Below are 18,918 nucleotides of genomic sequence, written 5' to 3'. Positions count from 1 at the left end.
TGTTAAATGTAAATGTTGGTCTTATTATTATCAATATATCCTTTAAACATGTTTCCGGATGAAATTGCAGATGCATAAGTTTAACCTTTTTAAAAATGTGGTGCATATGTTGATGTATACAGTTTGATATTCTTGTAGCTCAATCCACGTTTAGGCGATAAAGTATATCACTTTTTTTTCATTTCACTGTGTTCTATAGCTACAATTTCACCTGACATGCTGTGTACTGTATTTAAATTTAAAGCAGTAACAGACATTACAAGTTACTATAGCAATGCCGGGGGTTTTCCTAGGCATGACAATTAAGTCACTTGGTTCCCCTCTTTTATAATGGGAGAACCTCTGTAGTATTCCAGATCTTTGGACAAATATGAGCCACTAAGAACAGCTATTTTCATACTTTCCATGTTCACATTCAAAACATTCAGCCATGCTGGAAATCATTAGGACACATCTGTCCCCGGACCACACGTGTTGCCAAGTTTCATTGCAGCTAATCTAATTGTCAGTGAACATGTGAGCTTGTGGGGATACAAGAAGTAAAGTCTGGGTTTTACCTTAGGAAGAGTATCCTGATGTTGGTTTACAAAGTTTTAAAATTTTGGTGTGAACCTTCGTAATTCTTTATTTTTTAAAGATATTCAAGAGTGAACTTAAGTGTTGGACTAAATGTACCTTCGGCAAAGGTACAAGTTAGGTGCCAGCATGGCTGAGTAACAATGAGTTAAGGCATGTTTTTGCACTGTATGCCTGAGCGAAAACTTTCAATCTGTCAGTCCAAGAGGGGAAAAAACGTAGAAAAGAAAAAACAGCATTGACCATTCTGGAGGTGGTAGATTTAATAGTACTTTATCTTCTGTCACAGGACGCAGGCATATTGGGTCAAGCAGTCTGGGTTGGGGTTGAAGAGAGAAGGCCTGCAAAATGCATCAGCAAAGACACAGTAAACAGCACAGCCACAAGTCCGGAACATGAGTTTAACATTTAGTTAGGGACTTAATGGAACACAGAAATGTATTCATAAATGTCTAATCTAAGAGAGAGGGCTGTTATTATTTGAACCATTTGATGCAGAAATTAAAGGCCTAATGCATTTTTTTTACAATATAATTAGAAATAGCAGCTAAGAACCATAGATTTTTGTCATGATTTGTATTTTGAAAAGTGCAGAGGGTTTACCAGTCTTATTCTTGATTCTGTTGGCTTGGCACTAGCATGATAAATGGCTCAGACAACATTTGCGGCTTCTGCAGAGCGGTGGGCGTGAGAGGAAACATAAAGGTGACTTGGGTTCGCTGAGTATCTGAGTATAACAGATGGGACTGGGCCCTTGTTCTTATATTGTACTTGGGAAACTAAACACCCAGCAGCGGGCCAAAGGAAACTTCCTGGCTGTGAGAGACATAACTTATTAGGAGTTGGAAGAAACCTTTTATTTGTGTGTTATATACATTTTTTATTAAGAACAAAAAGTGAAAAACATTGGCTGTCATTTATTGTATATCATTTTACAATTGGATTTTTTTTTCTCAGCAAACACACAGCAGGTTACTGTTGGACTGACCCTGTGTCTGTGAGAATATTTTTGGTATGTGTTGTATTGGTGTGTCTTTGTTAAAAAGTAACCAAGTTCCACTGACTTTTTTCAGTGGCGAGAGGATTAAAAAAAGCACAGAGAGCCAAAGCACACATTATGAGTTTAACATAAGAAGAAAGGGAAAATAAAAAAAGACCATGTTATGCTAAAGGAATGCTTAAGGCAGTTCTTTTATCTGTGGGCTGGATAGCTTTTTTTGCATAAAGACTGGAAGACAAGTGGAAGAGGAGAAGTAAAGCATTTTGAATAAAAAAAGAATATAAAACTAAAAAAAAATCAAAACCCCTCATTAAACATTTGTAATGAAGAAGCAATCAGTTGCCATTTGCCTCTTTTTATTTTCTCTGTATTCAGTCTTTATTTAGGAAATTATGTAATTAATTAGATAATTTGTCTCTTATGTGTTAATTCATAGACATAGATGATGTTGTGTAGAAGTAGCCTGGAAACAGATCAGTTTAGCATAATAAGGGGAGTTTAAAATAATAGAGGGCTAGCTAAAAACAAGAAAATCAATTAATAAAATAAAGTAAGTAAAAAAATATTTCTAGAATGTTTCACATAAATTTCTTTTAAAAAGCTACATTGTATTAGTAAGCTAATTTTTTATTTTTTTATTTTTACCTTCGGGATAGATTATCTTGATCTGTTCTAAGTTCTGAAGCTAAGTGTCTTATTTAGCAACCAGACAAAGTTGTTTGTTGGCTAGAAATAGAACCACTCAAGCTCAGGAAAAGAATGTTTTATACACTTTATTCCTTTAAAAGCTTAAGAAGATAGACGTGGATTTAGCTCTAGGGTGGAGAAATAAATCCATTGCAAAAGTTTTCTCTGTAATATTAATCCTGCATCCTATCTGATCTGATTACATCTTCCACTCGTGATGGATTTTTACGTTTAATCACTCATTTCGCAACCTTTACTTTGAAAGTGTACGTGCTCAGTTTCTGGGTTGCATCACACTTTTTCAACTTTTACTGCTCGGCATTTAGGTAACAAGTGTTTGCAGACAAGTCAGGACCTTCCATGCAAACTTAAGGTGACTGCAGCAATCTGCCATTGACCAAAGCGATCATAAGGCGTTTTCTTTTTTTTTTTTGGTACAGCCTCTTTGCAACCCATTGACTGGCAACAACCTCCAGGAACCATTTATCAACCAGTTTGGAAATACACATCTTTCCCTTTGCAACTGGTGATTGTATCATGTTCAGTATGTTGAGCTATTTGCTGGAAGTCTTTGTGCAAACACAGCTATTGCCTCTTGGTGGCATTTAAAAACAACAGAGGTCTGAGGCACTTGATTTCACTTTTAAGCCCCTTAGGCTGGATCCATCTTTTATGCTGTCTATGAGCACTCCTTGGGCTCAGTGGAGAACTTGTTTACCAAATGCTTTTATGGACACAACCCATGTACTTTATTTGGTAGGGAGTTTGAAAAAAAAAAAACACCTTTTGAACAAGCTAGCTGTACCCCTTTTTATGTTAGGCTTGTTGCCATCACCAGCATCTAAACTAGTTTACTCATAGTGTGACTCCACCTCATCCACCCATCTTTAATAAAGAATTCAACCCTGAGATAAAGAGAGATGTTTCATTAAGCGTGACACAAACGTCATACCTAAAGCCTGGTAAATGGGAGTGGAGGATTTAACATTCAAAGTTCTGCTGTTGCCCCGATTAACATGACTCAACAAGATTCAGCGCATGACATCAACAGCTGTCTGTTTTATAGTGATGTGATGAAATCTGTCTATGCTGCACGCCTGCATAGACGGGATTTTCTTTTTTCATAATTGAAGCATTCCTTCACAGTTTGCCATGTTCAGGCTGATTCATGCACTGCTGCAGTTGCTCTGGAGATGAATACAAACAGACAGAGCCGACAGGAACTCTGCTGGAGAACAAACAATATCTCTGTTCTCCTGCGTCCCCGCTATCAGTTCTTTGTTCCCACAATTTAAAATGAGCAAATCCAGAGAAAGTAAGATTCTCTTTCATGCATGATTCAGCTCTCCGAGTTAAAGGCAGAGATATGTGCTTTCTGATAGCAAGTACCCTTTTTCAGGGACTTATCTAAATCGAGAGTGGATCACAGAGTGTGTTCTATAGTATACAGATTGCAAAACTGACCGGACATTGTCTGTCTAAAACTTTATGGTTGTATATACTGCTTGAGCTCTTTTCAAGTGGAACTAGACTAATTGGAATGCAATCAAACCTGTAGTTAGGCTGTACAGGCTGAGTGGTAAAGAGATTTAGATCTGGTTGTTGCTTAGAGCTAAATGCTAATGTAAGCAAGCTATCAAGCACAGGCTGCTCAAAAAAAAACCTTTTCATTAATCCCTTTAGGGTAATTGTTGCTCCAGATTGTGGAAAGTGAAAATTGTATAGCTTAAGCACGAAGGATGTAATGTAATGTCCTGTAATGTTCAGCGGAGCCTTTAGTCTATCTCATCCTCTGGGTGGGATAATGATGCCCCTCTAGCAAACCAAACACTATTTAAAAGGTGGGAGACATAAATGGTAGAGAGAAGTTTTGACAGTATCCTCCACTGCACGACTGTGTAGTGATTGTCCAGCTCTACCCACAGGACTGAGACAGCTTTCTGAACGTATTTGTTTAGTCTCCTTGTATTGTGCAGCTTTAGCCTCAATGGCCAATTAAATGGAAGCAGATTCTACATACTGATAAGAAGGAATGTGAATATTATTTAGGACTTTTTTTTATCAATTCTGTTTATATGTCCAGTTCATTATTAACAGAGTTATTGATTCCTGATCTATTTTTGTGTAGAAAAAAAGCCCTGTGGAGGTTTCAACTTTTACTATCTGAATCTTAACACAGTGCAGCAACAAAGTAGACTAAAGGTTTGGATGTAAGCCTTTTATCTATTGGACAATTTGCATTTACTCATCATGACTAAAACTACAATGTTATATTACGATGAACTAGGACTGAAAAAGGAACACGGAATTGCAAAGCCTGCAGTTCCTCTGATGGCCACTTGAGGCTAGCTCTGAAAACAAACCCCACCCCATGACTGAAGTTTAAAGGTTGGCACAGAACAATGGTTTTGGCCCTGTTGGTAATTTCCTCCTTCTTAAGAACTGTACAACACATGTATTTCTGAAATAACCTTTGTATTTAGATTTTTTTAAGCTTAATGTTAGGGGTGTTAGCCAAGCCAAAACAGGCTAGCTGATGTTAGGTAGGCATCACCAGAGCTTAGTTGTGACTGAGCTATTTATGATCTGATAAATAAATTGGCCTGTTTCGAGGTTTTATAAGGGAAATTACAGTTTTATTAGTGTATTTATTAGCTTGTTAGCAGTAATTAGCAGTTGTGGACAAGCACTTATGAGTGCGATTTGATAATCCAGATTGATCGCGTCAGCTAAATGACTTTTCACCGTCCGGTTTAAATATGGTCATTTCCATCTTTTGTATACAGTCTATGGATAGGACATAATTTTGACAAATCTTTTGCACTTGCTGGCTGACTGTGTCATGGCTCTGAATGGCTAAAAATCTGTAAATAGTCTCCTTTCTGCTACAGCTGCCTGTGGGTTTTTTATTTGTTTCCTCTGCATGCATCATTTACCTGTGAAAAGTAGAACCTGCATTTCTCATCTGAAAGCACAATATTTCGACTTACATCACCTCTAACAGCACTCCCAGCCATTTACTGCATCCACAGATGCGTCACCTAGCCAGAAGAAGCACGCTGGCGTCAGAAGGATAAGTAATTGTTGTTACTTGAGACTGGCTCCAACAGCACTCTCCCATAAATACTGTTTAAAGTCTAGTATAAAAATGGTTTGGGATTTCTAGCTGAATTTTTCATTCTTAACAATTGTACAAGGTATCATCTTTCTTTCTTTTCTTTTTTTTTTTTGTCAATATAGCATCAATTTGGATTTTGTTGACATTTTGTTGAAGTTAAGGGTGTGGCAGCTTTGACAAACAGGCAAGCTGAGACAGTAAGCTATAGCCGATCTCTGCCTCCTGTACATCCACTCAGTAATCTGGACCATGCTTGTTCCTTTCTGAAAATTTCATTAATGGAATTGCTAATCCAGCATAACAATGTGAACTGAAAAGTATGCACTTGTCCATAATGTCACAAATCTTCTAAATCTCCCCAGCAGCTGATTATGTTTCTTTCTATTTTCTGTATGGATTGGCTGGCATTTCTAATACCACACATCTCTAAATGCTTCTCTTTACCAACATCTCCTTGTGTGAGATCATTTTTCTTAGATACAACACATGGAAGGAGAACAGGACTGGTACTGATTGGCTCGATAGAAAGATCGAGCTGTATCAAAGGTAGAAATACACTAAAAAGTGAAGAGAGTGTGTTAGGAAAAATGTGCTTTGAATAAATGAAGAAAACGAGAGAGACAGAAGTTCAGAGGATTAATAAGGAGGATGAGAGGGTAGCTGTGAAGAGGATGAAGAGTGGAAAGGCGGGTGGTCCAGATGTCATGGAGATGCCTCAGAGAGAGGACATTTGAACAGAATTTAACACAGTTCTGGAGCGTGAGGGGATGCCTGAGAAATGCAGAAGAAGTGAAGTGGCATTGATTTTCAAGAACAAAGGTCCAGAGCTGTAGTAACTACAGAGGGATAACGTTGATGAGTCAAACCGTGAAGCTACGCTGTTGAAGCTAGGTTAAGGGGAGAGGTGATGATCAGCGAGCAGCAGTGTTGATGAAGAAGTATAGAGAAGTTCACAAGTTACACTGTTTCATTGTGGATCTAGAGAAATGTGATAGGATGTCAACAGGAAGGAACTGTGGAACTGAGGAAGTCAGGAGGGGTAGATTGGTAAGTGAGGATGGAGACTTTGGGATGATGAAGACGAAGCTGACAGGCAGGAGGAAAACAGGAACACCGCAGAGAAGGTTCACGGAGGGTTCATGCAGAGGGTTGGTGTGACGGAAGAGGAAGCTGGGGATAGAGTGAGATGGAGACAGATGACAAAATCTTAACTTACATCACCTCTGATTCATTTAATTGTGCAACATTTACTGTAGCCACGGATATGTCATTTTTTGTAGTTTCAGATGAATGGGCTTTTGTTTTTCCGTTACACTACAGTCAAGTCCCAGCAGAAATCCAGAATGTTCTGCCCTGAGCAATAAAACCACTAACCCATGAACAAACAGTTATTAGGAAACAATGCCCCCACCTTTTCCATCTGCTGCCCTCAGGGAGAAGGTACAGGTCTATACAGGCCAGAACATCCAGAATGGCCAACAGCCTGTATCCACAGGCTGTGAGGCTCCTGAACTCTCTGCCCCCCTCTCACGGACAATAACCATATCCAACTTCTTAATAGCAATGAACTGGTCTGCATTGGTGCATCATATCTTTATTCTCTTCCCCCTCCTGCCCCCCCCCCCCCTCTTTCTTAAATAGATAACTATCATATCTGATATCATATCTCACAGTACAATAATATTGAATGGGTTGCATTGTTGTATTTTGTCATGTTTCTCAGGTCTTTGTCTGAATTTCTACGAACATTATTGCTAAGGATTGTCTTATTGCATTGGAGTCACACTGGGTTAAATATGTACACTTGGGTTTTAAGGGGTATTTATTATTTTCTTCTTTTTTTTGGGTTGTATGGAAGCCCCAAACGCAATTTCATTGTTCTTGACAATGACAATAAATAAATAAATACTAAATACTAAATACAAATGCAAAAAAGGTGGGATGCAACTGCATTTTGACTGATTTGGTTAGAGCTCTCTCTTCACTTGTGGAATGTATCTATTAACCTTGAAATAACCATGTGTTGATGATAACTGTGATATTAAGAAAAAAAAGGTACTATGTTGATTTTGTCCTTTATTTTATTTTTATTTTATTTTATGCCTTTAGGCAAACCTTTTCAGTAGCTCTTGTAACACATTTGAGCTCAATCTGCCCAAAAAATAAATTTTTGTTTTTATTTTTAAATCAACGTCATATCATTTTTGTGTAATTATGACGCCAAATTGTGATATTATGGCATTGCTACCATGAAAAAAGCACGTTTTTTGTTTGAGAATTATGAGGTTTAATTTGATAACCTTGCTGCCAGTTAAAAATCCCAAGAACATTAAAAGTGGCTTCCTATTTTATGCCCAACGAGACTGTTCTGTTTTGTGGGTTGGGATGGTGTAAGATGTCGACATTTGATTATCACAGGTTTTTTTTTTAATTGACTCATATGCCTGTTGGGCACACCTCTGAACCCCCATCGAGAGGTCGTCCCGAATCAGCCTTTCAGGAAAGTAGCTATGCTGCCCTCTGCTGGTGTCAACCAATAAGGACATTGAAGAAAAGACAGCGACGTGCTAGTTACGGTAAATACAACCAGTTTTTATTTAGGCTACATAAATAAAGCCTTTTCGAGCATGGTGAACTATTTATTTATGTATTTGTTTATTTCTTTATCCATTCATTAATCTTTAAGGAAACTGTAATAATATTTGTCCGCGTGCTGTTACGTCATCATCACGCGTCAACGGCACAGTGCTTCTGTCTGACTTCTCTCACACGTGAGTAAAACGTTGCTTTACAGAAACGATATTAATATACACATTTTTCCGCAGAGTAACTTAGCAGTGTGGTTTAGTCATTCTTTAACATTTTGGGAAACCATCGTTTTTTTTTATTTTGGCAACGTTTTCGAGAGTTTGTGTTGTTGTTTGGAGTGCAGCACGTTAGCATGGACAGTCCCTGTGCCTGTTTGCATGTTTTAGTCGAACTCCTTCTAAAATAATGACAGCTTTATTTGTAGCCACTTTAACATTATGCCAATATTACCTTTTACCTGTAACAGCTTTTTAAAGTACAATCTTGATCCGTATATGTTGCTAGGAAAGTGCAAAATAGGTGCAGCTATTTATTGAAACTTGCAAATATGCACGGAAAGAGAGTATATAGAGCAAAAAAACAGTGTGTGCAATGCTAATGGGTTTGAAAGTCAGTATTTGGTATTCTTTATTCCAGCCTGGACCCTGTTAGGCAAGCTCCCTTCTCTCCTTACTTCCTTCTGATATGCTGACAACGATTTGAACCAAACATTTTTATTAATCACTCCAAAAGTCCTGTTCCTGCTGATCTTTAGTCCCATTCTTGAGTAATATGGTATTCCTCAGTCTGTTCTCCCTGTTTCCCTTCCTTAAGATTTTTTTTTCTAGCCACTCTTTCACTGAAACCATTTCCGATGAGGCTTCAGCATAATCATCATCCATCTCTCAGGTTCTTTGCATAAGTGTTCTTTCCGATTTCTGAAAGACATGACTTTCAGATACTGTTAGCTTGCTGTAGGTAGCTTTTTAGACCTCCCAATGCTTCTTTTGTCCTTAAAATGTTCCCTAAATAGTTTTTTATTAGATTTTCTTCGGAGAATCACTTGTTTTTTCTTTGGAAATCACCTTTTCGCCGCACAGATACCATTTTATGCTGGTCAAATTGCGTTATCTTTAGCAGCTGATAACAAAATGTAACCAGTGTAAAACTGATTCTCTGCTAAGTTGTCTTTTATGTTTAGACACAGCGTTGGTTCAACCCTTAAGTTAGGTATTTTTTGTTTTGTTTTTAATGCTTGAATAACTCTGAAAATGGTGAGGTATGAGGACAAATGATTACATAAGCAGCCAGTGTCCAAAGAAAACTTTGGAAGACCTTCAAAGAGCCTGAAGCCCAAAGAGCCTTCGCTCAAGAGCTCTTTAGAAATCACAAGAACATCTGGGTCTGTGGAAGCAAAATATAAAGAAATGAGGGTTTGATCAAGTACTATATATCTATTGAAGTATAATAATCTGTCTTACTGGTAGCAAACATGCAGCAGTGTAATGAGATATGTTATGTAGTTAATTGGTTCAAATCTGCTTTAGAAACTAGCTTTATATTTCACTTGTATCCTCGTGGTTAAAGGTTCAAGATATGCTGTCAAAAGCAGAAGACAAGAAGCCACAGAAAGGGGGAGGAAAGAAGAGGAGGCATCCCGGAGAAGATGGAGGAGGAGAGAGGAAGAGGAGAGAAAGTCCAAAAGGAGAGAAGGGTCAGGGTGGCAAGAAGCGCTTGGACGCCCTCAGTGTGGGCTATTTCCGCCGTGTCGGAGAAAGGCTCAGTGAAGGCTTTGAAGATGATGAGGAGAGAGGTGAGAAAGGTCTTTTTTTCTGGGGATCTGAGTAAAGCACAGGACTGGAACTTTAAATAAGGGGTGCAGCAGAAGGTCACATTACACAGCACCATGTGCAGCCATGATTCATGAACTTTATCTTTTGAACTTGGCTGCCATAGGGAACAGAAAATCACAGACTAGTGATATGTGGAGCATCCTCTGCCGGCTTTGCTTGGATGAGGTCTGCTGAAGCAGACTTAGACTGTAGAGAAGAAACACATAAGCTGACAATTCATTAAATGCATTTTTTTCCAAGGTGTACATTTACTTATTCCATCTTCATAAATCGAATCATTTTTTCACATTTCTTGAACTGCGGGATATTGATCTGGTCGGTCAAGTATCAGAGGGGGCTGTTAATCAGTTTCAGCTGCTTTGGTGTTAATGGCATTAACAACAGGTGCACTAGAGGGGAAACAATGAGACAAGCCCTGAAACAGGAATGTCTGTACAGGTGACATTTTTCACTAGTTTTGCTTTTGGCTAGGGTCAGGTAACATGAGGTGATACATGGGCCCTACAGAGGTTGCACAGGTAGCCCAACTCCTACAGGATGTCACATCAATACGTACCATTGCCAGAAGGTTTGCTGTGTCTCCCAGCACAGTCTCAGGAGCATGGAGTAGATTTCATGCGACAGGCAGTTACTCTAGGAGACAGGGCCATAGAAGGTCCTTAAACTATCAGCAGGACCGATACCTGCTTCTTTGTGCAAGGAGGAACAGGTTGAGCACTGCCAGAGCTACAAAATGTAATTAATTATTTTTTTGAGCTGTTTATGTATAGTAGATTGAATATTTGTGAGTTTTGAGCACAGCACATAATCTGTGCACTGTACATACATCAGTTTGGCTGCTTCAAGGTTGTGTCCTTAAAGTGGCGTCAGCATTCATGCTACATTTACGCTGGCTCACTTCTCGGAAGTTTTTTTAACCACTTCTACTTAAATTTTCTTTGGAGAAGAGGTTCAGGTTACAGGGAGCCAAATCTTTGTGTAAGTACTATCTTGGCTGGCCCAAAACCTCCTGTGTTTCCAGTGTACTCTTTACTCAGGATGGCACGCACCTCGACTGTTTATGCCAAATGTCCTGTCTCAGAATGTCACAGCCGAACTCCTCTGAACTCTGCTCCTCGCCACATTAGTTTGCTTTTTATTGGTTGATCTCACCTGGTTTATATCACCAGGATGTCCAAAAGAGGATAACAGGAAGTTGAGCCCCACGTGGAGCAAGAACAACTAAAGACAGCTCAAACTCCCCCGATTCACGATACACTGGTGCCATGAATCAGGGCCCAAAACAAGAGAGGTTTGATTATTTAAATAACAAACTAGAAGATAATTGGTGGTGGGTTCAATAAGTTAATTAAATGTGTTTTCACACAAAGCTTGGTCCAGACTGTGAAGGTCGCTCAGAAGCTGTGTTCTTGTGCTTTCTGACTGATTAATTTCTGCATTCCCACAAACGACCATCTGTTGGAGGAATTAGCTGACCACCATTGGCGAACATCTTCAGCTCTGCTCTGCCACAGAGCCGATGGTGAATGCGACACATAAATCACCTCCAGCCTTTCCAGTTGCTTATGTAGCGAAGCAGATGGCAGGTTTATTTACTAGCATTAGATCTGCTGTCACGTGTATATATAATGAAGAAAAAGAGGAGAAAGAAGAGAGAAGCCTGAATTGAAAAATGGTTTCAATCTGTGATTGATCGCCCTGTCCGTTTTATTTATTTATTTTAATCTCTATTTAATACAGTACCCACCACTACTTCATACCAAAGATGCCCACTCTGTTTTATGCTAATTAATTCATTGTGTTGACAAGTGATGTGTTAGTACGCAAAGTTGGTACTTTGTGTGTTTCTGGAGCAAAATCCTCCATTAAGTAATTGCTTTAAGAAAAACTGCCTGGAGCTGGATATAACCGTCTCTTGCACTGACCTCGACTTATTCACGTCATGCACTGATCTTAAATGACTGCTCATTGCACGTCCATTGCATCATTTTACCTTAAACATAACAAACAGCTTCCTCTCCCTCCTTCCATTATATTTCTGCTTTTAACTCCAGCAGCTTTCTTCTCTGTTTATACTCACCCCGTCTTTCACAGAGATGTTTGTGGAGAATGTCCTCACAGAAGTAAAAGGTAAAGCGGCCTTGGTGGCGACAGATCGGACCGGAAGCATCACTCTGCAGCGGCTGCTCCCGCTGTCCAGCCCCCAGCAGGTCGGGGAGGTGCTGGCTGAACTGGGTGGAGAATCGGGCTCAGAGTTTAAGGCGGTTTCTTGTGACCGGTGTGGAGGCCATGTTGTGGAGAGCGCAGTCAGACAGATGTCCAGGTGGATGGGTAAGTTCACACAAGTGTAAGTTTGCTTTACAAGTGAAATATCAATTCAGCTTCAGTTTAGTTTTATTTACACAGCTGTAAATTACAAAATCATTAACTTCAAAGTGATTTATATGGTAAGGTACCTACAATAATTCAGAGAAACCCCATCAATCAGATGACCCCCTATGAGTGAGCACTACTTTACTTTACTTTAAAAACTCTTTTTTTAAAGGGAAAAACCTCCAGTCAAACCAGGCTAAGGGAGGGTCGGCCATTTCCAGTGATCGGTTGGGAGTGAGGCGAGGGGGGGAGGGAAATGAACTGTGGAAGCTGGAAGAAGGATAAGAGTGATAAGAAGGGAAAACATTCCCATTTTCTACTGTGACAGAGAACAGCTGCGGTTGAGAAAATCGCACCAACCTAACTCCTGGTAGGACTCTGTCCTTTTTAGAGTCTTCAGAGAAGGAATCCTCTCCGCCCACAGAGGAGGAGGGAGAAGAAAGCTGTGGCCTGTTGGAGGCTCAGGTGTTGTCTTTCAGTCAGGTGGTGAGGGACAACGCTGCCGAGTTCATCAGACATGTTCACGGCTCACACGTGGTCCGCACGCTTTTACACGTGCTGGGAGGCTGCCTCGGACCACCTCGCACCGAAACCCGTCCAGGTAAATGCACGCAGACACACACTCACGCTGGTATGAAAAAAATGACGATTTTTAGTGGATACTTTTTCCCATTTAATTAGTTAAACAAAACACTCAAAACAACTACCCCTGAGGGTTATAGTTGTAGGGCGTCGTATTGAAAAAAATAAAAAGTGTGTTGCACTACTCTCTCTCTGCTCGTTCATGTCATATATTACACTTGATTTGGTTTCTTGAATATATTTTTTTAAGGTCAACTTTGATCTTGGGTGCAAACAGTGAAGGTCTGGATCAAATCCTTAGCCAACCTAGGTGCTCACGCCCCCTCATTGCTGTCTATTTCCATAAAAAATTGTGGGTAATATAAAATCTTTGCTGCTTTTCACACTTGGTGTGACCTTGACCTTGAGCTGATTTTCACAAAATTGAATCAGCTCGAGCTGTTATTGGTACCAACCATCGCACAAACTTCAATACAAGAGCAGTAAATTTAGGTCAAAGTAATGAGTGATGTCACAAACTAACCACCTCCTATCATCAGTTTAAATTTGCTCTTTACATAAATACATTTATATGCATATGGAACTGTACCTACTGCAGCCCACCCGCAGTACATTAACGGCCTACCGTGGGGCTCCAGCCCTCACTTTGGGAATCCCTGTACTAAAATATGCAGCAACAGAGAACCGTGTGTGGTTGTTAGACCTCCAACAATGAGAAGCAACTTTATGCTGTTTTCTGAGCAGTTTTTGAGTTCCACAGCAGGATGCTCCTGTCTTTTTTTCAGGCCATGTTAAGTGGGAAAACAAACAAGCCGAAAAATATAAATGACTAAACTAACCGAGCACTCAAAGCACTTTTTATTATTCACCCTGTTAAACGCACATTTGTACAAGCGCTTTTTTCTGTGCCTAAACACCTTTTCTTAACATTCACACACACTCACCCTCCAGCGGATATGCATGCAGACTGGAGGAGCCAGAGATCAAACCGGATCAGATATTCTGGATAATCCTCTGGTCTGACTTCTAGATCATAATGATCATAATTTAGAAACAGGACTTCGTGTTTAAGATGTTCACATATGTCCTGCCAAAGGCCTGTTTTCCCATAGATTCTATAGAAACAGTCTTTTTGTAACCCAGGTACCCCTGTTAGCCAATAAAAGAATGGAGATTGAAAGCACTTAGCTGTTGGTAGGATTGTGTTTTCAGGCCTGGAAGCTACATCCATTATTTCACCCATAGATGAGTAGAATAAGCCGGCATCCATGTTTTTTTGGGGGGTTTTTTGTGATCTTTACGTTTTGTCCAATTAGCAGCACATAAAGTATGCGGAGTTAACCTCTAGATGTTCCACTTTGCAAGATACCCATGCAGGCACAGGCTGTTATCACTGTAATCCGCTGACACCAAAGAACACGTGAAATACGATTATTCTCTGCCAGGTTCTGTAGCGATCCAGCTTGCTTTATTTGTTAGCTTTAGAGATAATGAGATCCCCAGGAAGCACAAGTCAAAAAGAATCTAAATACACATGCATAATGCGTGTATGCTAAGAGCTGACTGAGTTATGACTCAGAGAAAAAGTGCAAATTATGATACAAATTGCAGCAATTGGCTGAGAAGGCATGTAGAGTAGCTTAATTGGCAACACTGGCACTAGCTGACATTTGCTATACAGAGAAAGAGCTTTCGGTTCACCCTACGGAAAAAAAAGCAATTTCTCCCATTTGGCCCGATGTCTCACTTCAGTTTCTTTTTCTGCAAGATGTAACAGAAGAAAAATACAGCTCTTGATCTGCTGGCTTTGTCAGTGCGCTTTTCTTTTGAGACTATGTCAGGCCCTTTATGCCAAGAGGTATATTCTTCTTCTTCTTCTTCGTGTTTTCTCTGTTCATATTCTTGTTTTTAACCAGGAGGAAAAGAGCGAAGCATCCCTCCTCAGCTGACAGACTTTGAGATTCCCACTTCCTTCTGGTACGAGCTTAAAGATCTTACAGAGACCTTGATGGAAAACATTAATTGTAAGTCATCTTTCATAAAATAATTGGTGGTTTTATTATTATGTTGGAATTTAACTGTTGTTGTATGATAGATGTTTTAAGTAGGTCATTAAAAAAAGAAAGCAGCAGTGTTGCCTCCCTCTTCCTGTGCTCTCCTGACTCTTGTAACATTTTTCTGGGAATCTGAAAACCATAGAAGCTGTTTTTGAATGCAGGCGAGGATTCGGAGTAAAGTCAAAGGGGAATTGCCTAAAGGCAGTCTTGAACAGAACGCTGACCAGCATGTGTTTAGAATTTATGTGCTCAATTCAAATTCTTGCAGTCGTAATATCAAAACAAAATGAAATGGGCAGTAAATAAAGTGAGGGCAAATGCACACGCTGCAGAGAAGCCTAAGTGGCTTTTAGTAGAGCTCTGTGTCAGAAAGAAATGCTGTTTAGTCCACAGTTTTTCCATTAGTTAACGTGCACACACACACACACACACACACACACACACACACACAGTCTCTGATTGAAACTATAGGCTTTAAACTGTAAGCCATTAATCTGACAGAGCAATGGTGGAATCTGGCACAGCAGACGCAGTTTAGCAGGCCTTGTAACATAAATTGTATTAAAATGAGATATTAAATGCAGTGTGGCTCCAATGCACGTTCAGTTTTCTGCATTTGGTGAATTTAAATTTTTTTTTTATGTCAGTGTGAGTTGAGTGATCAGAATTTTTTATTTGTCTATAATTTGAGGGAATAGAGTTGCAGTCGAAAGTTTGAACACATATTCACAATTTTCTGTCATTTATTTCACAATTTTCTGTCATTTGGCAAAAAACCCAAAGGTGGATAATTAAACATAACATGTATGGAATTGTGTAGTAAACATTATGTGTAACTTCCTTTAGACTTCAGCATTTCCCTTTAAATGTATTTCCTATGTTCCAGCTATCATACCAGGCTAACAAATATAGCTGGTGTCAACAAATACAACATCTATAATGGCTAAACAATAAAAACATAAACTATAGCTCAGTGCAAAATGACATTTATGTATCTCCCGAAAATCTGGGAAGGGTTATAAGGCCATTTCCAAGCAATTTAGAGTCCATCGCTCTGCAGGGAGAAGGATTATTCACAAGTGGAAAACATTCAAGGAATTCTTCCCAGGAGAGGATTCCCAGCAAATTCACCCCAAGTTTAGACTGCAATGCTCAAAGGAACTGCGAAAAAACAAAACGGACAACAAAACCCAGGAGCTACATTTCAGACACGACAGGCCACAGTTAAGATGTTAAATATTAACATTCATGAGTGCACAGGTAGAAAAAGACTGAACAAGTACGGCTTGTTTGGAAGGATTGCCAAGACACAAAGCCTGTTAAAAGAACAGGAGGTGCCCACCAGGAGTGTTTTTTTTTCTTTCTTTCTTTTGCAGCCTGCAGCTTTTTTTAAATCTGCAGTTCTTCGAATGACCACTTGAGGCTGTACCCAGCTGTGGATTCAATCCATCCTTTCTTTTCCAGGATAATTGCTTAATAGCTGCGATTAAATAAACCCTCCTACATTAATTAAATTAGTCTGGTACAAAAAGCAATTTTATTTTCTAATTCTTCTCCTTCATAACCGTATGGAATTAGGTTTATTCTTATTCATTCATTTACCCATTGGGATATTTTAAAGAGAAATTATGAAAAAACTTCAGATGAGTGCTTGCTTCCAATTTCTTTTGACTGGTACTATTTCTTTAAAAATGTGGCCTCGATCACATTTTGCAGTTGTAGTGAAAGAAGAGTGTTTCAGTCTTATGATGGTCTCTCCTCTGGGTGGACCTACTTGTGGAAATGCTGCAAACATGCAACAGTGAATATTGTGTATTTTGTTAAGGCCGTTAGTACATAACACCTGCTTGTGTATGCAGTTTTACTCTTGTACTGCTGGTGGCAGTCACGCACTTGCAAAGACAGGGAAGACTACTACTACACAGTATTAAAGTATTCACACACAGTGTGTTTCAGTGTGGAAGCATCTTTTGTTTTGTTCATGATAGGGCACCTTTGTACTGGCAGGAAGTCTCAACGGTGCTTCTTCTCTTTGTAGTAAGTGTGACTGACGCTGTTGCCAGCGCAGTGTTCCAGACCATGCTGACTGTGTGTCACAGAAAACGGCCCAAACTCTGCAAACAGCTCCTCCGGCGCATCATGGAATACCTGACGAGTCGCAGCGCTGCTCCTGGAGTTAGGTAAGAGGCCAAAGTTTGCGTTTGTGAACCACTGAGTGTTTTTTCTTTCTTTATTTTAAGAATGTTGTGTTGTGTGACTTTTATTTCCCCGTAGTCCGCTTCTAGTCTTTCTGAAGGACCAGGCCTCCAGTCGCCTCATAGAGACCATCATACAGCTGTCCCACAAGCCACTTCTCCGCGGGCTCTACAAGAACCATCTCAAGGGCCAGCTGGTTGACCTCGCCCTCCATCCCATCGCCAACTTTCCCATCCAGAGGCTAACAGCAGCATCTGCCAAATACAAACTGGTAGGTCACACCTTGTGATTGAGAACGTGGGAGAGGTGATTTGCTGGAAATTTTCTCACCGGCTTCCTGGTGTCGTTCCTTTTTCCACAGTTCCTGAGAATATTTGATGAGCTGGTCCAGGGAGTGGAGGCAATCTTGGCCGCAGGTCACATGGGTGTGATAGTTCAGCTGGCAGAGAGCTGCGCAGAAAGTGAAGAGAGGCAGGACGAGATGATGCAATGCCTCCTCAATGTAAGCTTAAAAGAGGGTTTGTTGTTGAAGTGCAGGCCCACGTGGGCCCTGAGTGATTAGAACAACCTTTTTTTCATTTATCCCTGTGTTATGATTGGTGTTGATGGAGCATAACAACTACTTCATGTTTGATTTGTGGATAATGAAGCCCTGTCGATGTGTTGCCTCCCAGGCTTTCCACTGCGCTGAGCCTGGCTCTAGACACGTCGCCTGCCTCCCTCTCTTCATGTCTCTGCTCACCTATGAGGTGTACTATCACTCTGACACCACAGAGGGCAACATAAGCACGGAGGTAAACTGCTGGGAGGAAAAACATTTGTTTGATTGTAATTGTAGTGTTGGCGTTTCAGCTGGACTAACAGTGCAGCGCTTCACCAAAATACATGTTTCATCAGTTGTCAGGGTTTTTTCTAGATCCCACTGACCTCCATATGTTACCACGGATCCCGGCTGGTCCAGGCACTGGCTAAATTCAAGGAGCGCTCACTCCTCCTCAGCAGCCTGCGCACTCTGAGCCCTTCGGACCTGCTCAGTATGGCTACTGACCCCGCAGGCAGCCACGTCCTCCAGGCCCTAATCACCACATCCAGTGACAAGGGCAGGGGGAAGATCCTAAAGAGACTTGAGGTACGTGATACTTAATTCAGAAAGCAAAATTACTTCAAGTATTACATGTGTAAGTTTTAATGATCATTCTCTTTCCGTATCACGCTCTTTGTTGTTTCAGGGTCAGTACGTCCAGATGGCCTGCTCCAGGTTGGGCAGCCGGGTACTCGAAGCCGTGTGGAACAGCTCTTCAGTCGGTCAGAGGCAAAGTATCGCACAGGAACTAGGTAATAATGACAAACATTCTCTCTCAGAATCCCACTTTTCCTGTGACTCACTTCCCTATTCATGACTTCTGTTCCTGTCTCTCCTCCCCTTCTCAGTTCCAAGTGAAAGCCAGCTGAGGGCAGATCAGTTTGCTCGTCACGTGTGGGCCAAATTTGCTCTCTCCCACTTTGCACACAGAAGAGCCCACTGGCAGGAAATTCAGACGGGCGAGTCCAAGAAGCGGAAGCTTTTCAGTGACATTCTTGAATGACAAGTGCATATTTGTGAAGAATTGTTTTGTTGTGATTTTCTTTTTGATGTAAATAAAAAAAAAAATCTGAAAATATCTGTGTGTGTGCTGAATTAAAGTTTAGTTTTACCCAATGTATGCTATGGATTGTATGAATCAGCCTGACCTGTAGGGGGCACTGTAGGAACATGTATCATTTTAGACTTCATCCCATGGATGAGGTCTTCAGTTAACTAGAGCAACATTAGTTTAAATGTGTGAGCACGCAAGGCCCTTTTTAACATATTTTTAGTGTGTTGCTGAATAGTTACTGAATCCCCCTTATTTACACATTAACTAGGCA

At 40.3% G+C, this 18,918-nt stretch overlaps 1 protein-coding gene across 4 annotated transcripts; it reads left to right on the top strand.

Annotated features, from left to right (window-relative positions):
- The first annotated feature begins 7,806 nt into the window (after positions 1–7,806).
- On the top strand, positions 7,807–18,669 carry nop9 (NOP9 nucleolar protein). Of its 4 annotated transcripts, none has more exons than XR_013903144.1 (13): positions 7,807–7,957; positions 8,068–8,152; positions 9,537–9,762; positions 11,860–12,133; positions 12,567–12,776; positions 14,674–14,781; positions 16,853–16,994; positions 17,089–17,281; positions 17,372–17,512; positions 17,685–17,804; positions 17,908–18,139; positions 18,240–18,345; positions 18,442–18,669. XR_013903144.1 is itself a non-coding variant. In XM_026150443.2 (13 exons), the coding sequence occupies exons 1-13, from the start codon at positions 7,822–7,824 to the stop codon at positions 18,594–18,596; spliced, it is 2,109 nt and encodes a 702-aa protein (XP_026006228.2). In that variant the 5' UTR covers positions 7,807–7,821; the 3' UTR covers positions 18,597–18,669. The 4 variants fall into 4 exon arrangements, 3 of the variants coding, with proteins under 3 accessions (XP_026006228.2, XP_026006227.1, XP_080148670.1); XM_026150443.2 differs by having other exon boundaries at positions 17,927–18,139; XM_026150442.2 differs by having other exon boundaries at positions 7,940–7,957; positions 11,897–12,133; positions 17,927–18,139.
- The last annotated feature ends 249 nt before the right edge of the window (positions 18,670–18,918 follow it).

Source organism: Astatotilapia calliptera, chromosome 18 (assembly GCF_964374335.1).
Source record: "Astatotilapia calliptera chromosome 18, fAstCal68.1, whole genome shotgun sequence".
NCBI classification, from domain to species: domain Eukaryota; kingdom Metazoa; phylum Chordata; class Actinopteri; order Cichliformes; family Cichlidae; genus Astatotilapia; species Astatotilapia calliptera.
The sequence above is the reverse complement of the archived record's forward strand: the minus strand, read 5'-3'. Positions and strand labels throughout refer to the sequence as shown.

Coding starts and splice junctions, on each gene's coding strand:
- nop9 (XM_026150443.2), top strand. CDS start 7,822: ATGCCTGTTGGGCACACCTCTGAACCCCCATCGAGAGGTCGTCCCGAA. Junction 7,958..8,067: donor ACAGCGACGTGCTAGTTACG/GTAAATACAACC, acceptor TTAATCTTTAAG/GAAACTGTAATAATATTTGT. Junction 12,134..12,566: donor ACAGATGTCCAGGTGGATGG/GTAAGTTCACAC, acceptor TGTCCTTTTTAG/AGTCTTCAGAGAAGGAATCC.